At 38.5% G+C, this 19,661-nt stretch overlaps 1 protein-coding gene across 1 annotated transcript in view; it reads left to right on the top strand.

Annotated features, from left to right (window-relative positions):
- The first annotated feature begins 611 nt into the window (after positions 1-611).
- The window catches only part of LOC141552711 (polycystin-1-like protein 2), a 141,711-nt gene continuing 122,661 nt past the window's right edge, over positions 612-19,661 (top strand). The window contains exons 1-6 of the mRNA XM_074284736.1: positions 612-1,032; positions 4,101-4,265; positions 8,825-9,010; positions 11,249-11,359; positions 13,313-13,460; positions 19,333-19,553. Of these exons, the coding sequence (XP_074140837.1) occupies positions 612-1,032; positions 4,101-4,265; positions 8,825-9,010; positions 11,249-11,359; positions 13,313-13,460; positions 19,333-19,553 (1,252 nt within the window). The remainder of the gene's footprint in view (positions 1,033-4,100; positions 4,266-8,824; positions 9,011-11,248; positions 11,360-13,312; positions 13,461-19,332; positions 19,554-19,661) is intronic.

The raw sequence follows: 19,661 nt of genomic DNA, 5'->3' as shown, positions 1-19,661 counted from the left end.
AAATATTTCTCAAGTTGAATTCATTGAATTCCATGTTATAAATCTTCTTCTTCAAAGAAAATGTCAGCAAGGTCTAAAGGCTCTGGGGTGAGTGTTTCCACTTTTATGCTAGAGTCAGACTAATTTTGTAATGTGTTCTCATTCAGGAAGGCTTATATCTTAAAACCTGGTGAAGCTTAGATTAATAGGTATTCAGGCTATCTGGGAGAGAACTGTTATCATGGGACACAGCTGTCAGTCTGAGACAATAGAATGGGTAAGGAGCAGTAATTGGGCTTCTCTTCCAGCCATTGATTCTGATTTGACTAATATCCCTTGTCTATCATGTCATTTTCAGATGCAGGGAGCTTTTCACACACTTTCTGCTCAAATCTGATTGATAGCAAATTAAGTTTTATCTCAAACTAGCAGATGTTCCAATTACTTAAAAAAAAAAAAAAACAACAGGTAATATCTATCAACCTGATGTGTCCTTCACCAAAAGAATTATATAAATTGATAAGAAACAGGCATTTAAACTATAACTATGTAAGGTGGTATAGAGAGCACTAAGAATGGGTGTCTGTTTGTACTAAGATAGGACTTCTGCTAATGGCTGCTGCTATTACAGGATGACACAAGGTGGGGAAAGAGAGATTTATGAATCAGACACGATAGAAAACCAGCAAACCAAGTCCGAACAGCAGGACACTGTCTATGTGTGCTGGGGTAGAGGTAGTCCTGGAGAGCCCAGAATGTGGCCTGTAACGCTCATTCTGGTCCTCTTATCTCTGAGTCTGAGGGCCATTGATACAGCAGCCCCAGAAATGGGGGTCCATTGCTCCACCAACCAAGTGGCCTTTGATCACTCGTGCTATGAGTTTGTGGGACATAAGCGCCCTTTTGCTAGTGCCCAGAAGTGGTGCGAGAAGCAGGGGGGGCATCTCATCTTTATCAACAGTCCAGAAACCCAACAGTTCCTGCAAAGAAACATCCCTGAAGAAAGGGAGTGGTGGATAGGACTTACCTATGCACAGAAAGAAACTGCTGAAGGTAGGTCCTGAAAGAGAGTATGAATTTTCCACTTCTTAATCTGAATTTCATTGGACAAATCATTTGTGCCCATCTCAACTGCCACATGTTATAGCTCTGGGAATATAGCTTTGGAACAGCATGGTGGAGAGGGATGGTCATAGATATAGAATTGGAAGGTATCTTAGAGATCACCTAATTTGGCCTCTATAAGGAAAAAAGGAAGTCAGCAACAGAGTTTCCTCCTCTCTGAAATGAGAACACTCTAGTTCTACAATTCTATAATTTAATTAACTTATAATGAACATAATTATTCTGTTTTTCTGAATGGAAGGAAATGGAGCCCAAGACCCCTGACTGCATGTTTATTTTTCTATCGTACTCTGTGCCTGACACATAGTAAGTACTTAACAGATACTTGTGGACTGACAGATTGATTGACTGTCTAGATCTGGAATTGGAATACGTGGGTTCAATTTTTGGCTCCTCTATTTAGAAGCTGTATAACTCCTGCTCCACAGCTTGGACTGGAATAACAAGGTTGGGATTTGTCAGAGACCATTATCTGGTCCATAATGCTAATGCTTTCTCTTAAGAAACCAACAAACCTTTTAAAAACCACATAAATGAAAATGGCAGGCTCCTTTATGCTTTACACAGTGCCTTAAAGGAATAGATCACAGAGGACCTAATGGTTTCCTGGCTTATGTCAAAACTCTCTACCTAGTTCCAATAACAAGGTCTGCCAACTGAATCATGTTATGTGATCCGGAGCAAGCCAATCCCACCCCCATCCCAGTCTCAGTTTCCTCATCTGTAAAATTGCGAGTCATATTTGATGGCTTCTAAAGTCATTTCCAGCTTTAAAGCTATAATCCTATGGTTTGCCCATAGTCACAAAGCTAGTTAGTGTAAAGTTCAGAATCTGAATTTGGTTTTCTTGAGATTTCCAGTATAGTTTCCTTTTCCCTAGGAGAGCAGGGAAGAAGGTAAGCCCTTTTTGGTCACTTAATTTTGGTTCATTTTGGTCTGTGGGAAGGTGGGGCTTTGGAAAGGAATGGGTCAGGCTGGGTTGAAAGGAGATGATGAAACATGGTAGATTCACTGATTCAAAGATCAGGAATAATTATAATAATTGTCATTTCTAGATTGTTTTGTGAAATGCTTTCCTTGATGTTTACTATAAAGCAGGTAGTGCCAGTCATTACCCCTATTTCCCAAAAAAGAAGACAGAGACTAAGAGAAGAGCAAACAACTTGTTAAAAGGCTACAATAAAAATAATTGTAAAAACAAAAATAAATAGCAATATTTATATTTTTGTTTAGTCATTTTTCAGTCATGTCATACTGTGTTCTCATTTGGGGTTTTCTTGGCAAAGACACTGGAGTAGTTTGCCATTTCTTTCTCCAGCTCATTTTACAGATGAGGAAACTGAGGTAAAGAGGATTAAATGACTTATCTAAGGTTACATATCTAGATAGTATCTGAGACCAGATTTAAATTCTGGAAGATGAATCTTCCTGACTCTAGAGATGGCACTCTAGCTAGTACCACCCAACAGCCCCTACATTTATATAACACTTGCTATGTGCCAGGCATTGTGCTAGGTGCTTTATAATTATTATTTCATTTGATCCTCACAACAACCCTGGGAAGGTAGATGCTGTTATTATCCCCATTTTACAGATGAGGAAATTGAGGCAAACAGAACTTAAGTGGTTTGTCCAAGATCATACAGCTGGTAAATAAATGTCTGGGCCAAATTAGTTCATAACAGATCCAGAATTCCAATCTAGCTCTTCCTGAGGCAGGGTGGTAGATGAGGAGAGTGGTGGAATTAAAACAAGAAAATGTGGGTTAGAATCCCACCTCAGATACTTACTAGTTTCTTTGGACCAGTCAGTGAACCTCCCTAAACTTCATTCCTCATTTGTAAAATTGGATCCATAAACACATCCTCCTTGCAAGTTTGTGAAGCTCAAATCAGATGATGTCTGTAAAGCACTGGGCAAACCTTAAAGCAATTTTATAAAGGCCCACTATTCTTGATTAAGGGATTCTAAATAGCGTCCTTTCTATCATATGACCCCTTAGTGAAGAAGCAAATGAAGTACCCCATTTCTTGAAATGTATAGCCAAGGCAATGTAGATTCTGACAGTTGTCATTAGATATATTTATAAATTGCTTGTTTTATAACTTCTATAATAGGCAATTTCTACATATCGAACTTCCCATCCTATAGAAAAGAATGAAATACATACCAATAAAAGTCTCATGATGAATGCTTTAGAATAAAGCTGGATATGTTATAACACTATCTTTTTAGTTAAGTGAATTCTTTTTAGGATCCTTTGTTTAATTCCAGTATTTTAGATCAATCACACCATCAAAAAAGCATTTGTAAAGCCTGTATTGTGTACCAGGGTTGGACTTGGGGTTTGGAAGCAGGGATTGGGGTGGGAAGAGGGGACCTCAAAGTCAATAAAGTCCCTTAAGAAGCTTACAGTCTACTGAGGGAAAGCAAGATGCACATATATAAATGAATATAAAATAAATGCATAATAAACTATAATTTGCTATGGTAGGGCCATTAGTAGTTGAAGGATAAGGCTCATATAGGAACTGATCCTTGAATTGAGTTTTGAAGGAGGCTGGGGACTCTAAGAAATGGAAGGAGAGGTAGGAAACAGGAGATGGAATCTTGCCTATTCAGAACAACATGCAGGCCAGTTGTCTAAAAGGAAAAATACGTGAAAAGCAATAATGTGTAATAAATTTGGAAAGGCAGACTGGAGGCAAATACTATGTTTCTGTGAGTCTGAGATGAATTGCTCTGAGATACTTTTTTTTTTTTTTTTGGACATGGCTAATATAGTCATTTGTTTTGTTTGAATATTTGGAATTAAGGGGTTTTTTTTCCTTTGCTGGGGAAGGAGAGAGGGAGAGAAGAGGGAGAGAAAATAGTTTTTTGATCACTGGAAAATAAATTTAAATAATAAAAGGAAAAAAGAATGAATAGCTCTGATATATATCTCATCTGCATTTTTTCTTTTTAACCAAGTCCTGACAATTGTGTTTCCATTACAGGGTGGATGGTTTGGTTGGACACGTCCAACATAAGCTACAGCCACTGGCATGAGAACCAGCCTCCTCCCTTCTCAGCCAGGTGTGGCTACATTATGAAGAATTCCCACTATGAGTGGGCTGCAATGGAAAACTGCTCTCAGGAGTTTGCCTTCATTTGTGAATTTGGTAAGCTCTCACCACTCATCACTCCCCTTCTTCCTTGGGGCACATGCAGGCAGACATATGCACACAAACATGTCTGGATAATATTTATGTGCTCTTAGAAGTATCCTATGAATTCTAGCCTTTCAGAGATATGTATATTTAATTCTCCCTTATTAAGAGATTCCAAGGAAATGTTTACTTAACATTTTTACTTCAATGAAAGTTGAAATGTAAATATTCTAAGTTGATACATTTTCCATTGACAGTGATGAAAACTCTTAACTTTAGTATTGTCCCCCCAAAAAAACAACATTCAGAGAGACAAGGGACCCCAGATGTCATCTAGTTCTATTCCATCATTTTACAAATAAGAAAACTCAGCCTGGAGAAGAAAATTACTTGCCCAAGATCTACAAGTAAATGGCAAAGGTGGTATTTGAATACAGATCCTTTGATTCTGGGACCAATACTCCTGTGAAACCAACTTGGTAATAAACTGAGCCAAGGCGATCTGATCAGGAAGACCAGAGCTTTATTCTGGAGCACTGCCATCACTTACAAGCCATGTGAACTGGGAAAATCCCTTAACTTCTCTCAGCCTCAGTTTCTTCTGCTGTAAAAATAAGATAATAATAGTACTTAACTGATAGTGTTATTGTGAGGATCAATTGAGATAACATATGTAAAATCCTTTGTGTAATATGTAAATGTTAGTTATTAGTATATAAATGTTATGTTATTAGTATTATAAACTCTAAATATATTATTTATGTATCATATATTACATTATTTTATATATGGCCTATGTGGCTAGGTGGCACAGTAGGTAATGATGAACCTTAAGTTAGAAAGTCTCATCTTCATGAGTTTAAATCCAGCCTCAGGTATTTATTAGCTAGACAAGTCACTTGCCCCTCTTTGCCTCAGTTTCCTCATCTGTATAATGAGCTGGAGAAGGAAATGGCAAACCACTCCAGTGTCTTTGCCAAGAAAACCCCAAATGGAGTCACAGAGAATCAGTCATGAGTGAAAGGACTGAACAACAACAAATATAAAATTACATAACTATAACCACACATACATATTTTTATATATATGTAGGTATGCACTTATATACACACATGTCTGGCATATAGTCTATCTCTATAAGCCTTTCCAGATTAGTAGTTTATGCTCCTGGTGGCTTAGACTTTGAGATGACAGGGCCACATACACTTTTTTTTTTTTTTTTAAATAAGGCAATTAAGAGTTTAAGAGATTTGCCCAGGATCATATAGCTAGTATTAAATGTGTGAATTGAATTTTAATTCAGATGCTCCTGACCCCAGGGCCAGTGCTCTATCCACTGGGTTATCTAGCTGCTGGGCCACTTCTGCATCTTGATAAGATATTCCAGGAGGACTTTAGTGGAGTCATGGTTTTAAGCATCAAACCCTTATCCCCTTGTCCAAGACTGATAGTTTCTTTACTAGGCTTGGTCAGAGGCTGCTCTTCTCTCAGTCCCTGACTGAATGAAGATTCCTAGAGACCCTACCCATTATGCTGCAGGCTTTCTGCAAGAGTGAGGATTATAGTCAAAGATAATATAAAGAGGACTAATGCTTTGGAGAATCAGATAAAGTTAGACAAAATGATAATTCCCTAGTGCTCTGTTTTTATATGTTGATCCCCTAATCTGCCTTCCTGGCTCTGCATCCTTCTCTGGAAACCAGTTCCAGCCCTTTGAATGTTATTATTTTGGAGATAGTCTGGAACCAATAGAAAATAAAAGAATTTTACACCAGCCCTGAATTCAGGAAGACCCGAATTCAAATCTGGTCTCAGACACTTGACACTTCCTAGCTGTGTGACCCTGGGCAAGTCACTTAACCCCAGCCTCAGGGGAAAAAAAAAAAGAATTTTAGACTTAAAATTTCTTCCCCACAGATTAATATAAAAGAGAGACAGACAGAGACAGAAACAGAGAGACAGAGACAGAGAGAGAGAGAAAGAGAGACACAGAGAGAGTCTTCTCTCTGCCACTGGAGGCATCCCTTGTTGATTTATTCTTTGTCTAGTCCCAGTTCAGACCTGTTCCTCTGTACTACTCTTCTCCCCATCCAAAGGTTTGACTAATTCCTGGCATACATCAGCTCCTTTTCTGGATGAAACAGCAGTCCCCCATTCTCTGGCTAAGGCAAAGGGTGAGCCTGGTATGGAGGTCCTCGTACATTATGGTGCAGTGCTTGTTCTCCATGCCCAGGTACATTACTTAGGGGTCTGGATCTTTGATTTCCTTCTGTTTTTTGATAGGTCAGATCTGTCTAGCCCTATAAGGACATATGACTGTGACTACTGCTCAGCCCTGACTCTGAGTACTGGTAAAGCACAATAAAGGAGAAAAAGTATTAGCTTTGGAGCTTGATCTTTGCTTTGAATTTGTGTGACCCTAGGTAAATCTTACAACTTCTCAGAACCTCATTTTCCTGATCTATAAAATGTCATGTTTTAACCTTCTGACCTTTAAGATTTCTGTCACTGCTGAGCCTATGATCCTATGATTCTACAACTCCTACTTAAAGGCTAATCTGACTTCTGATCCCTGGCTTTCCTTTTAGCAAGCACTTTCGGGTCCTTCTTTGTGCTTAGCCTATTCCTGTGTCAGTATTCTTTGCCTACAATCTTCCATCTTTGCATCAATTCAGCCATTCCTACTTCCTTATTCACCTTCTCCAGTCTATTGTTATCTATATTTCTGACACCTACATTCTTGAACAGTTTAGGAAAACCAGGCCAAAAGACTAACCTAACTACTTATAGAGGCTGAGCTACTAGAAAAGCTGATTATGAGCAGCTTGAGGAAATTGGGAGAGAGTTTGCCACCCTCATTACAGTTATTAGTAATAGCTGATTTCTAACCAGAAGATCATTATACACTTCAACAATGATACTGTACGAGGATGTATGCTGATGGAAGTGGATTTCTTCAACATAGAGAAGAGCTAATCCAATTCCAATTGATTAATGATGGACAGAACCAGCTACATCCAGAAAAGGAACACTGGGAAATGAATGTAAACTGTTATTTTTACCTTCTGAATCCAATTCTTCCTGTGCAACAAAAAATTCGGTTCTACACACATATATTGTATCTAAATTATACTGTAATATATTTAACATATATAAGACTGCTTGCCATCTGGGGGAGGGGGTTGGGGGAGGAAGGGAAAAAATCTGAATAGAAGTAAGTGCAAGGGATAATGTTGTAAAAAATTACCCATGCATATGTACTATCAAAAAATGTTATAATTATAAAATAAAATAAAAAATTAAAAAAAAAAAAAAAAAAATAGCTGATTTCTTCCTTCCCCCACAGATGAATGTATATATGTCTTCTCTCCTCCACTGCAAGGCTGGCCAACCTAAGGCAATCCTCAAAAAAATCTGCCCCCCCCAAAAAAAGACCCATATTTGTCATATGTGTAGAGAGGTCCATGGCTAGATCTGAAAAACAAGGTTGCACCAATCTAGGAGAGGAGTATACTGCCTATAGTATAGTGTAGTATAGTATAGTATAGTATAGTATAGTATAGTATAGTATAGTATAGTATAGTATGGCATAGTTTAGAAGAAGTCTTCTCCTTAACCTTCTTCTGAATTTCTTTCTGAACTTAAACAGCAGGAAAAAAAAAAGAGTATTTCTACAACAACAGCAAAAAAAAAAAAAAAAAAATACAAAAAAAGTATTCTGCTTGCTTCCTTAAAAAGTACATACCATATATGCATATATGTAATGATTTTTACATACTACTTGCAAAACTGTCTTGCTTGTCCATGTTCCCTTCTGGCGTTCAGAAAATATTTTCAGAGATACAACAACCAATGATATTGTGATGGAAGTCATCATTACCTAGCCCTCTATTGTTCTTTGTGCGAAAGACCTCAGGAAGCCTCCCCAAGACTTGAGACTCTCTATAAGGATCATAGTAATATTATAGAGCTGAAATGCATCTTAAAGGTCATCTACTATAAATCCTTAATTTTATAGATAAAATAGATGAAAGATTTTATGGAGAAAGCTGAGAGGGTGAATGGTGAACAAATTTGATTGAGTTCATGTTGGAAGTGAGTAATAGAACCAACATTTGAATACAGGTCCTCTGATTCGAGATATCCATGTTTACACAAAAGGAACATTTAAAAAAGATACACGGATACAGGGAAAGTGCCTAGCACAGGGATATATTTGTACTATATGACTTATCCTTATTATGGGTTCATTAAAGAGGCTCCATCTTGCATCCTAGAAGCCTTCCTCACTTTCCCTCAATAAGCCTTAAATATTGCAAGAATTTAATAAATGCTGGTTAAAGTGAATGAATTGAATTGCAAGTTTTCCAAAAAGCTAGACTCCCTAGAGCTGCACTGCTTTAGGATTTCAATTAGCACTCCTTTTCTTTCTCCTGCCAAAATAATACTTAGGCATCCAAAAGGGCTCTTTTATGAGTTTTTGAGCAGTACCTGCTACCTGTCTGTTCCTACGTCAGCAACCTGGACTTCCTAATTGTGATGACAAAGAAGCCTTTTCTCCTTGGTCACAGAGTTTGGCCAGAGCCTAGCCTGTGAAGGATCCAATGCTACCATGCACTGTGGCTCAGGAGAAGTCATTCAGATTGATGACGGCTTTTATGGACGACAGACTCCCTATTACTGCACTGTGGATGCAACTATGCCTTCAGAGCTAGAAGAAGACTGTGGTGTGATCAGCATCCGAGATGAAATAGCAGGTGAGACTCTAATTCTCTGAAACTTTGTTCTAAGGGAAACAGTCGTGTCAGCGACACCTTTCTTTGGAAGGGGAATCTCTTTAAGTACAAGAGCACTCAGCTCTGAGGCGGACTGATACGATGGTTCATGTAAAAAGGGAGTACTCTGACCCAGAGTAACATAGATGACAGGGAAATTCTCTGTCTTGGAAGTGAATGTGAGATTTTAAGGAATAAGTTCTGCAAGAGGTATTAGACTACAGTCTATGGGGGGAGGGGGATATATGGCATTTTAGTGAGGTATAAGTCAGTAGTAGAACTAGGATAGGAGAAGAAAGGGCTGGGGGCCATGGTTATTCTCTTCAAGTACTTGAAGAATTATCTTGTAGAAGATATATTCTGTTTGGCCATAGAAGGCAGAACTAACAACAGTGGATAGAAACTGCAAAGAGGAAATTTAGGCTTAATATCAAGAAAAACTGTGACATGAGTTTTCTCAGGTAGTCGTAGCTTTTCTCTCACTGAAAAGTCTTTAAGCAAAAGCTAGATTTTTTTCAAGGATGAGCTGAGCTTGATGGCCATTAACTAAATCTGAAATTCTGTGATCCTGTAACGTGTAACATGGCAGTCAAAAAGCTACTGGTAGAAGCAACTTGCTGGCTTTGTGACTAGAGTGTTGGGTCTAGATTCAGGAAGACCTGCATTCAAATCTGGTCTCAGATGCTTACTGAGACTGAACTGGCAAGTCACTTAATTCTTGTCTGGATCAATCTCTTCATTTGTAAAAATGAGAATAAAAATAATAATAACATCTATCACCCAGGATTATGAGATAAATTTTGTAAAGAGCTTTGCAAATCTTAAAACACTATATAAATAGTAACTAGTGTCATTGGATTTATCATTATTATTATTATTATACCCTAGACTTCTGCATTAAGAAGAGGAGTGTCGAGAACAAGGAAGCTATTGGTTACCCTGTACACTTCTATTTAAACTTCAAGGACATTAGGTTTCATTATGGCCACAATATTTTAGAAAGGATATTGACAAAATAGAATATATCTAAAATAAGGCATCCTGGATGGTAAGGGGAAATTCTACATGAGATTTGAGTAATGGAAATAGGAATATTTAGCACATAAGAAGACTTAGGGGAACATAAATATTAAATATTTGAAGGGTTCGTATGTGGAAGAGGGTCTAAACTTGGATTGATTGACCCCTGAGAGTAGAGCTAGGACAGACAGTAGAACTTGCCAATTAAAAGTAAGGAAAAATTTTCTTCCAGTTAAAGTATCCCCAATTAAAATGGCCTCATTGGCAAAAGAGGTGTGCTGGAGCCAACTCTTATGGCTTAGAATAAGACTTCTTAAACTTTTTTACACTTTGGACCCCTTTTCAATGGAGAAATTTTTAATATGATCCTGGATGTACAGGTATATAAAATAGATATACAAATCGAACATTTACTGACAATAAACCATGATTTCATGACCTCATTTGGGGTTGTGAATCACATTTTAAGAAGCTTTGATTTAGAAGACCTGATAGTTAAAATTTCAGGGTAAGCATTTACACCTTGGAAACAGCAAATGCTGCAAATCAGAGTTTGATTTATTGTTTTGATGATTACCTAGATTTAAGAAAACAATGGAGAAAATAATAATACCAAGTTAAACTTAAAAGTGGATCATAGACACATTGCTATTGGGTTTGTTTGTTTTTCCTTCCCAGAGTTCTGGTTGTTCAGTGTACCAGTACACTTCTGACTGGGAGGTTTCTCCTCCATGAAATATTTTGGCAGAATGATCTTTTGTCAGAGATGTTAAGGAGGGAATTCCTAGAAAGATATGGAGTGGGTTTAGATACACTCTGAAGTCTTTTTAAACTCTGAGATTCTATGTATATATAGAACTCAGGTAGAAGTATTAATTTGTTAACATGCAGGCGTTCCATGCCACTGAACAAAAGAATTTTGAGAGCAGATTTCCCCTTAGTCCTGGAGCTCAGCCCCAGGCTCTCTTAGATGATTTAGTTCCAGCTTCCTCTGTAGAATAGGGAGGGGGGCAGGTATCCATCAGGAATTCTTTGTGTTGCTTCAAACTACCCTCCTGCCAACAAACACTCTTTCTGTCTTGTACAACTGCTTTCCTTCTGCAGGTTCATTGCAACTGTCAGAGAAAAAAAAATCTCTCTGAAACTTGTTCTCTTTTTCTTGCATGTGATACCTGGCCTTGTGGGCTGTGATACTCTCAGGACAGTGCCATGGGCTGCAGGCATGCCAGGTAGCAGCAGATAGGGCATTCTTTGGAGATATGTGTCCTTCTCTTGGCAGTTACCTTTGGATCCAATACCACTGTGTAGAAGGTGAGTGATCTAAATGGGCTGTGGGGATGAAAGCACAAGCCAGGACAGCTCTGTGACTCACAGAAGGGTGACCAGTTGATTCCAGGGGTCAGAGTCTTCAACCTTCCTTCATATCTCATCTTCCTGAAGGAGTACTTTAAGTCTGACTTATCTTAAATATATGATCATATAAAGCCATATCATATATAGACAAATCACAAACAGAAGTCATGGCACTAGAAAATGTCACTTTTGAGTTCATACAGACCTCCTTTTATTTGATCCTTAATTACAACAAATGTGCTCATTGGGGATACCTGCCTGAAAAACTTCAACTTTATAACTCCAGAGGAGGGCATCCTTTTCTCCAAAAGTCATTATATTCTTCTTCTTCCTGAGTATCATATCCCATAGCTTACCTCAGCCATAACTAGTGACAGTGAAATGGTGTGCCCTCATGTTCTCCAGACATTTTACTTGCAGTTCATTGCACCATCTGGCTGCTTCCAAAAATAAATAAAAAAGAGCATAAAGATTGATCTATACATCAGTCACTCATGTGATTTCTATAAAAATATTAGTTTTATTAAAATAATGAGAAGTTGATAATTTGTTGGTAAAGTTCTGAACTGAGAACCCAGAAGGATAGTAAGAAGACTGAGTTCATATCCTTTATTGAATATTTACTAGCTGTGTGGTCTATGTGCTCAAGTTGCTTAGGCAACTTTCCATGTTTCTCAGACAATTTCCTAGGATTTATTTTCTTGTCAGAGAGAGGTTATGATCTGTGTTAGTGGAAGGCATTCTCACACAAGGAATTACCTACACTGATGACATCAGAGATTGTTTCTTTACTTGTCTATTAAAATATTCCTATCAATAGTTAACCTGTAATTACAAACAAAGTTATCCACTTGAGAACAAGATTTAAAGAAATATAAGGACTAGGTGATCCTTTGGCCCTATTAATTATAGAAGCCTCATTATGGAAGGAGATGATCATGGTTTTTCAAAAGCTATGAGAGTGCAAACTTGAGCAGATCCTAGCCAGCTCTGAATAAGTCTGGTAGTGGTTGGGATAGCAGCTGTTACCTGGGCATAAACCTAGGTTTTAAGAGACTCATCACCAAGTTGGCTGCAGGAGGATGGTTTGTGTTTTTTTTCAGCCACAGCAACTCTTGAAAATTACCTATGAAGAGGCAGCTAGTTGGGGCAGTGGGTAGAGCACCAGCCTTGAAGTCAGCAAGACCTGAGTTCAAATTTGACCTTAGACACTTCCTAGCCGCATGAACCTGGGCAAGTCACTTAACCCCAAATGCCTCAGCAAAGCAAAAAAAAAAAAAAAAATCACTTATGAAGTCAGAGGATTGCAGATGTGTTGATGGAGATAGAATCCAAAATGACAGTTACAACTCTGAAATATTGACAAAAATTGCAGCACAAACAGCACCTCCTCCCACTAAACATCAACAATCCTGGGTTTGAAGACTGGATTTTCTAATTGTAGCACTCCTTCCAGTTAACCACCTTCCTCTAGTCCTTGTGTGAGGAGGAAACAAGCTTTCTGCTAAGACTTCAGCTACTCTTCCTTTGTACCCACGGTCTTCTTTCTCTTCTAGATCAAACCCAGAAAAGAGAAAGATTAGGTACCATGTGACTTGCTATGGGTATATAGTCGCTATATAGACTAATAAAATCTAGTCAATGATGGGCTCTTTCCAAATAGGAAAACATTTCTGAGGCTACCATCCTTCATTTTGGCCTTTGATACTCAAGTGCACAGTAAAGTTAATTCGCTGCAAACTGCTGAAGTTTGTGCACTGGCCACCCTAGCAAGCTCCAAGCTTCTCCCAAGATGCTTCTTATAAGGGCGTTGCCTTTTCCTTCTGGACATTTTCAGACATGTTTGGACAGAGGAGAAGAGTTTTTAAATGTAGGAAAGGCGGTTCACTCAGCATTTCTCATGTTGCACAGGTCTGCAAGTGATTGTGCCTGACACATGTTTCATTTCTGACAAGATCACCATCTCCCTGACATGGCTGCTCTCACCCTATACCGGAAACCTATCCTGTGTTATCAGCACCGGGGATGGAACAGCTATTGATCCGTATTATCCCCCAAGGTAAGAGAAAACTGGACCGCACTTAGCAGGGTCTGCTGCAAGACAGCCACCAAGCACTTGTTCTGCTCACAGGGCCTGAGCCCTGAGGCGGGCACTGTTTCATGACCAGTATGTTCTGAGCCAGAGATGACACTGCCCTGAGGTAAACGGGGTTTTGCACCACGGTGCCAGTACCTGGAGGGCTGTGCTTTCTCCTCCACATGGGCTCGCTTCCTTCCTGGGGGAGGTCTCACCTCACCATTGTACCTCGTCTCCCCTGGTGCCATCTTCCCAGGCCATCACAGTGGCATCCAACCCCAGCCCTCTCCCAGTCCAACAGAATCTGTGGTGGAATGCATTCTAACTCCTGCGTCTGCCCCTTCCTCTCTCTCCTCCAGCACTGTTTTTGCCCCTAGTTATACCTCTGCTCTGGGCAGATCCTGTGTGCTCGGCTCTCTGACCCACTCCATGTATTTACGCATCTATCTGGGGGGTAGGAGGAGAAGGAGCAGAAAGAGGTCTGTTCCTAAGCTAGTGTCACGGACCTAGAAATCTCACTGGGAGTCTGGAGTGAACTCCATAGGACCTAGGGCCATAAGGGATCTGAGATTATTCAGCCTAATTTTGTAGATGAGCAAACAGACCCAGAGAAATGACTTGTTCATTGTCACAGTTTGTCAGCCCAGGTCCTCTGACTTCCTATCATACTCTTCAGATCTGATGGATTGTAGGGTTCTTTCAGCCCATTCCTCTGAGACCCAGATTTAATTCCAAACAATACTTTTTCTTTGGTCACTCATAGGGGTTCTTAATTCCACCAGAACGTCTAGGCAATGTGTAAGCATTTATTAAAAGCTTACATTCTAATAGAGAACAAAGCACATAAAAGGGAGCTGAAGGGGATGGGGTAGGAAGGTTTTCCCGACATGATAGAGATACAAGTGTAGAGCCTGGTGAGAAGTGAAGGAAAATGTGGTAGTATAAGGTACTTTTTTGGATTGGGGCCAAAAGAAGTGACTTGTTAAGTTCATTAGTGTCAACTGAACGTGTTCTTTAGCCCTGAAACTTCAAGTTTCCTCATCTATAAAAAAAAATTAAGCAGTTGGACTGGATGATCTCTAAAGTAATTTTTACATTTTAAATTCTGTGTGCCAAGAACTATGTCTGAGCTGTCAGGAAGGAAGGAAGGAAGGGAAGGAGGAAGAGAGAGAGGGGAGAGAAGGAAGGAAGGAAGGGAGGAAGGAAGAGAGGAAGGAAGGAAGGAAGGGAGGAAGGAAGGAAGGAAGGAAGGAAGGAAGGAAGGAAGGAAGGAAGGAAGGAAGGAAGGAAGGAAGGAAGGAAGGAAGGAAGGAAGGAAGGAAGGAAGGAAAGGAAGGAAGGAAAGGAAGGAGGGAGGGAGGGAGGAAGGAAGGAAGGAAGGAAGGAAGGAAGGAAGGAAGGAAGGAAGGAAGGAAGGAAGGAAGGAAGGAAGGAAGGAAGGAAGGAAGGAAGGAAGGAAGGAAGGAAGGAAGGAAAAGTTGTCATGTGGTAGAAGGATTGGATTTGTTTTCTTTGGCCCCCAAAGTGGGACAGATTTTCTTCCTCACCTGAGAACTTTAAGCTGAAGGTGAAGGACCATTTATTGTATGTTATAGAGTGGATCCCTTTTTAGACACAAATTGGACCAAATGATCTCTCAAGTTCTTTTAAATACTGACATTCTATGTTTTGGGGATTCTATCCCTATTTCAACCCAATGCATCTCTCTCTCTCTCTCTCTCTGTATCTCTCTCTGTCTGTCTGTCTCTGTATCTCTCTCTTTCTCTCCCTCTTTCTATCTTTCCTTCCTTCCTTCCTTCCTTCCTTCCTTCCTTCCTTCCTTCCTTCCTTCCTTCCTTCCTTCCTTCTTTCCTTCCTTCCTTCCTTCCTTCCTTCCTTCCTTCCTTCCTTCCTTCCTTCCTTCCTTCCTTCCTTCCTTCCTTCCTTCCTTCCTTCCTTCCTTCTCTCTCTTGTCTTTCCCCTCTCTCCCCCGCTCTCAAACTTCCTATTTCTGCAACAACCCAATTATGCTTACTGCAATGCCATATTTCTTCTTTATATGCAGAGGAGGCTAGTTTCTTTCTCCATGCCTCAAGCATCAGTAGAAGTTATGTCTTATCCCTGAATAAGCATGGGGCAAACTTGCCATCTGTGATAAGTTCCATGTTCCTACAATCTCAGACAATTGTTTTCCCTTATCCAGAATCCCAGAGTCTGACCCTATTTGAGGCTTCTGTATGTGTTCTGGGGATCAGCAATCTTAACTTCTCCAAGAATTTATTTCACAAGACTATTGTGAGAATAAAGCTAGATCCTTTAATCACAGATTTGGAGCTGGAAAAAACCTTCAACTCCTTAACTTTATAGATAAAGGAAAAGAGGCCCAGAGAAGTGACTTGCCTGAAGTCAAGCAGGTAACAGAATATAATGCAATGGGTATAAGGCAAATAATTCATATGTGGAGTCAGATGTCATCACTGTTCACCTCCTTGGGCAAGTCACTTAAATTTTCTGTGCCTTAGTAAAAAGTTGGTGTTGGTCTTAGAATCTCTTCTAGAGTCAGGTTTGATGATCCACAAACAGAGAGCTCTTTTTACTATAAAGATCAATCCATAAAATAAAATTGGAAAAGTAATTTAAAAAACACAAAGCGGCAGTGAGGCACATGGCATCAACATATTGATGCTGAAGTTAGTGGGTTTATGTTCAAATCTTTGTGTGATGATTCTTGGTACTAGTATACCCTAATAAATGCTTATTCATTCAAGGTTTAAGTTCCCTTGGCCTCCATTTTATTAATCTATAATATAAGGAAATCAGACTAGATAGATTCTGAGGTGCCTTCCAGCTCTAAATGTATGATAATATAATATCATTATTATAAGCAGTACAGTTATTTCCTTATGTTCAGCTTTCTAAAACCCATAAAATACACTTTTTGTCTTGCGCCATCTATTGACACATCTGTGATTTCCTTATTATTATTTCCTTATTTTTAAGTTATTTCCTTATGTTCAGCTTTCTAAAACCCATAAAATACACTTTTTGTCTTGCGCCATCTATTGACACATCTGTGATTTCCTTATTATTATTTCCTTATTTTTAAGTTATTTCCTTATGTTCAGCTTTCTAAAACCCATAAAATACACTTTTTGTCTTGCGCCATCTATTGACACATCTGTGAATTGATCTTTTTAAAAAATTATCAAATATTGGTTGACTACCCCATAACTAAGACCAAAGAGAATAACCCTTATTTCTAAAGCATGTCAGCTAGCAAAATCGAAGGTTTGAGAAAAGTGAAAAGAAAAAATGATCTCTAATTGTTTGTCATCTCAGGGAGTAGGTCTGACACATGAGGAAAATGAAGGAATAAATTCAGATAATATTAGAAGTGGTGAAGATTGTGAATAGATCAGGACTTCAAAGCGATGGAAAAAACAGTAAGGTGGGGAATTTTCTAGAAGTAAAGTTTGAAATGAGCCTTGAAGAATGGATATGATTTGACTAGGGCTGGGATAGTGTATTAAATAGAAAGAATGATTCCCTCTTTTGCTTTGTTTTTTTTTAATTAATTTTTTTTTAATTTGTGGAATAAAACAAGCAATTCCATAACACAATATAAAGATGATTGTACATGAAATTGCAAACCTACCATGAACAACTTGCTATTCCTTTCAAATAAACAACAAAATTATCATGTAAATTTCTTTTTTTTACTTCTTTCTCCTTTCCTTTAGTCTTAGAGATGGCTATCATTAAACACAAATAGTTATACATACCTAAAATTTTTAATTCTATACATACCACTATTTATCATTTATTTCTCTGGATGCAGATATTATCTTTCTTCATGTGTTCTTAATAGTTAATTTGGGTATTTATAATATAAAAAAATATTCACTCAAAGTCATTTTTGCATTAATATACAATATAATATAATATAATATAATATAATATAATATAATATAATATAATATAATATAATATAATATAATATAATATAATATAATATAATATAATATAATATGATATGATATGATATGATATGATATGATATGATATGATATGATATGATATGATATTATACGGTGTTCTCTTGTTTTTGCTCATTTTGTTCTTCATTATCAAGAATGATTCTCGCTTTAGCTTTCTGACGATGCTGCCTATAATTACTATGTTACAGTTTTCTTTCTCATACTAGCTTTTTGGGGAGAATATGAAAAAGGTGTTTTTCTGTTTTCCTTAGTCTTGGCGATTCCAACTGGCACCGGAGCTCATTAAAAGATTGCTCCTCTCAGGTCACCATTTGATTCCTCAGTATCTGGAGTGTATAGAGTTGATCAGGGAAGTCTAGCTAGCACTTTTGGTGTGAGGACCACTCAACGTGTCATCCAACTCTCACCTCTGGTTCTGAGAAATCAGCACATCCCAGTAAGAGTTTTGCAGACTGGCTAAACCAGGTGGAGATGGACCTCAAACCTGTAGCTGAGTTAGGGCGTTTTGCCCCCAAGTATCTAAACCCTTTTCCCACTGAAGGTAGCTGAAGCAGGCACCGTGGAACTCAGAGCTTCAGACATAAATGATGCCAAGGCCATCTACTACATTCTGGGCCATTGCCAGTCATCTTGACTGCCCCAGGATTTTGATGACTCTGAAAGAGTAAGGCTGACTTTGTACAATTCTGCTTCACTTGAATCTAATTCACTTGCAAGTCAAGACATTACCCGTGATGTCATTCGGCTTTGAAAACAGAGGATGAACCACAGTTTTGAGGAATTATGATTCTCTCCATAAGGGCACACTCCTTAATTAGGAGAAGGAAGGAGAACGGAACAAAAACTTATTCAGTGTGGCAGGGACTGTGCTAGGTACTTTTACAAATATTAACTCATTTGATCCTTACAACAACCCTGGGAGGTATGTGTTATTATTATCCCCATTTTTTAGCTGAGAAAAAGGAGGAAAGCTGAAGTTAAGTGACTTACCTTATAAGTATTGGAGGGCAGATTTCAATTCAGTCTTCCTGCCTCCAGGCCCAGCACTGTGTCCCACTTAGCAGTCTGTTAGTGTTATTATCATTACCTCATTCTTTTTCAATGGGGTTCAGCTAGAAATAAGCCTAAAACAAGTCACTATTCTGCTATTACCCTTTTATACTTAATATTCTGCAAACTATTGCACAGGTAGATAAATTAGTATAATTATCATCATTAACATAATTATCCATCATTATTCTAATGAATATATTTAATGATTTAATAATTATATGACATAAAATTAAATATAATTAATAATGATGGCAATGATAGCAGTTCCCATTTCTATTATATTTCAAGGTATTAAAAAATACTTTCCCAGTACTATTACTAAAAAAGAATATATAATTATTATTTGCCCCATTTTATAGAGGAGGAATTAGAGGTTCAGAAAAAGAGAATGATTTGGCTCACATCTTATAATTAGTAAGTATCAAAGTCAATATTTGAGGTCTTCTGATTCTTAGCCAGGACTCTTTCTAACAAATCACACTGCCTCTCTCTGTGTTGAGGCAGATTCTAATCCCATTAGGTCTTAGTAGACAGGTGAGTGAAGTAACACTAAGGTTAGCCTCTCATTACTCTATTCTTTTTTTTTTTTTTTTTTTTTGGCACTTGTGATTTCTCAGTTTAACTCCGTGCTTGCATTAAAACAGGAATCCGGTTGCATGTGGTTTTGGGGTAGTTTTCTGGTGACAGCATGGCCTTGGATCAGTCACTTAGGCCTCCCTCAATTCTTCACCCTGGTGAAGTCGTGCAGTGAATGATGGCGGCTTCTCCCAACAAGTGGAAGTTTGTAACATGTCCGATTTCTTTTAAACCAGCAGTTTGTCTAGCAATGTGACTCATCGGTTTTCATCTCCTGGAGAGTTCACTATTTTCGTGGAGTGTACAGCCAGTGAGTGGCACGTGAGCGCCCAGAGGCAAGTGACTGTGCAGGACAAGATGGAGAAACTCAGTGTGACTGGCTGTTATAATCCATGGGAGTCTGAAAACAGCTCCCACTGCAGAACCCTCCTTGGAGCTACTTTATGGGTACAAGTTGAACTTGATGGAGGTACGATTCCTGCTAGCTCAGTTACGTTGGATACAAGGAATTTTTTTTTTAATTTGTGTGCTTTTTGTGTCTAGCTAGGAATTTATTTAATGGGAATTTAATTAATAG

This window comes from Sminthopsis crassicaudata, chromosome 2, assembly GCF_048593235.1.
Source record: "Sminthopsis crassicaudata isolate SCR6 chromosome 2, ASM4859323v1, whole genome shotgun sequence".
Classification (NCBI taxonomy): Eukaryota; Metazoa; Chordata; class Mammalia; order Dasyuromorphia; family Dasyuridae; genus Sminthopsis; species Sminthopsis crassicaudata.
The sequence above is the reverse complement of the archived record's forward strand: the minus strand, read 5'-3'. Positions and strand labels throughout refer to the sequence as shown.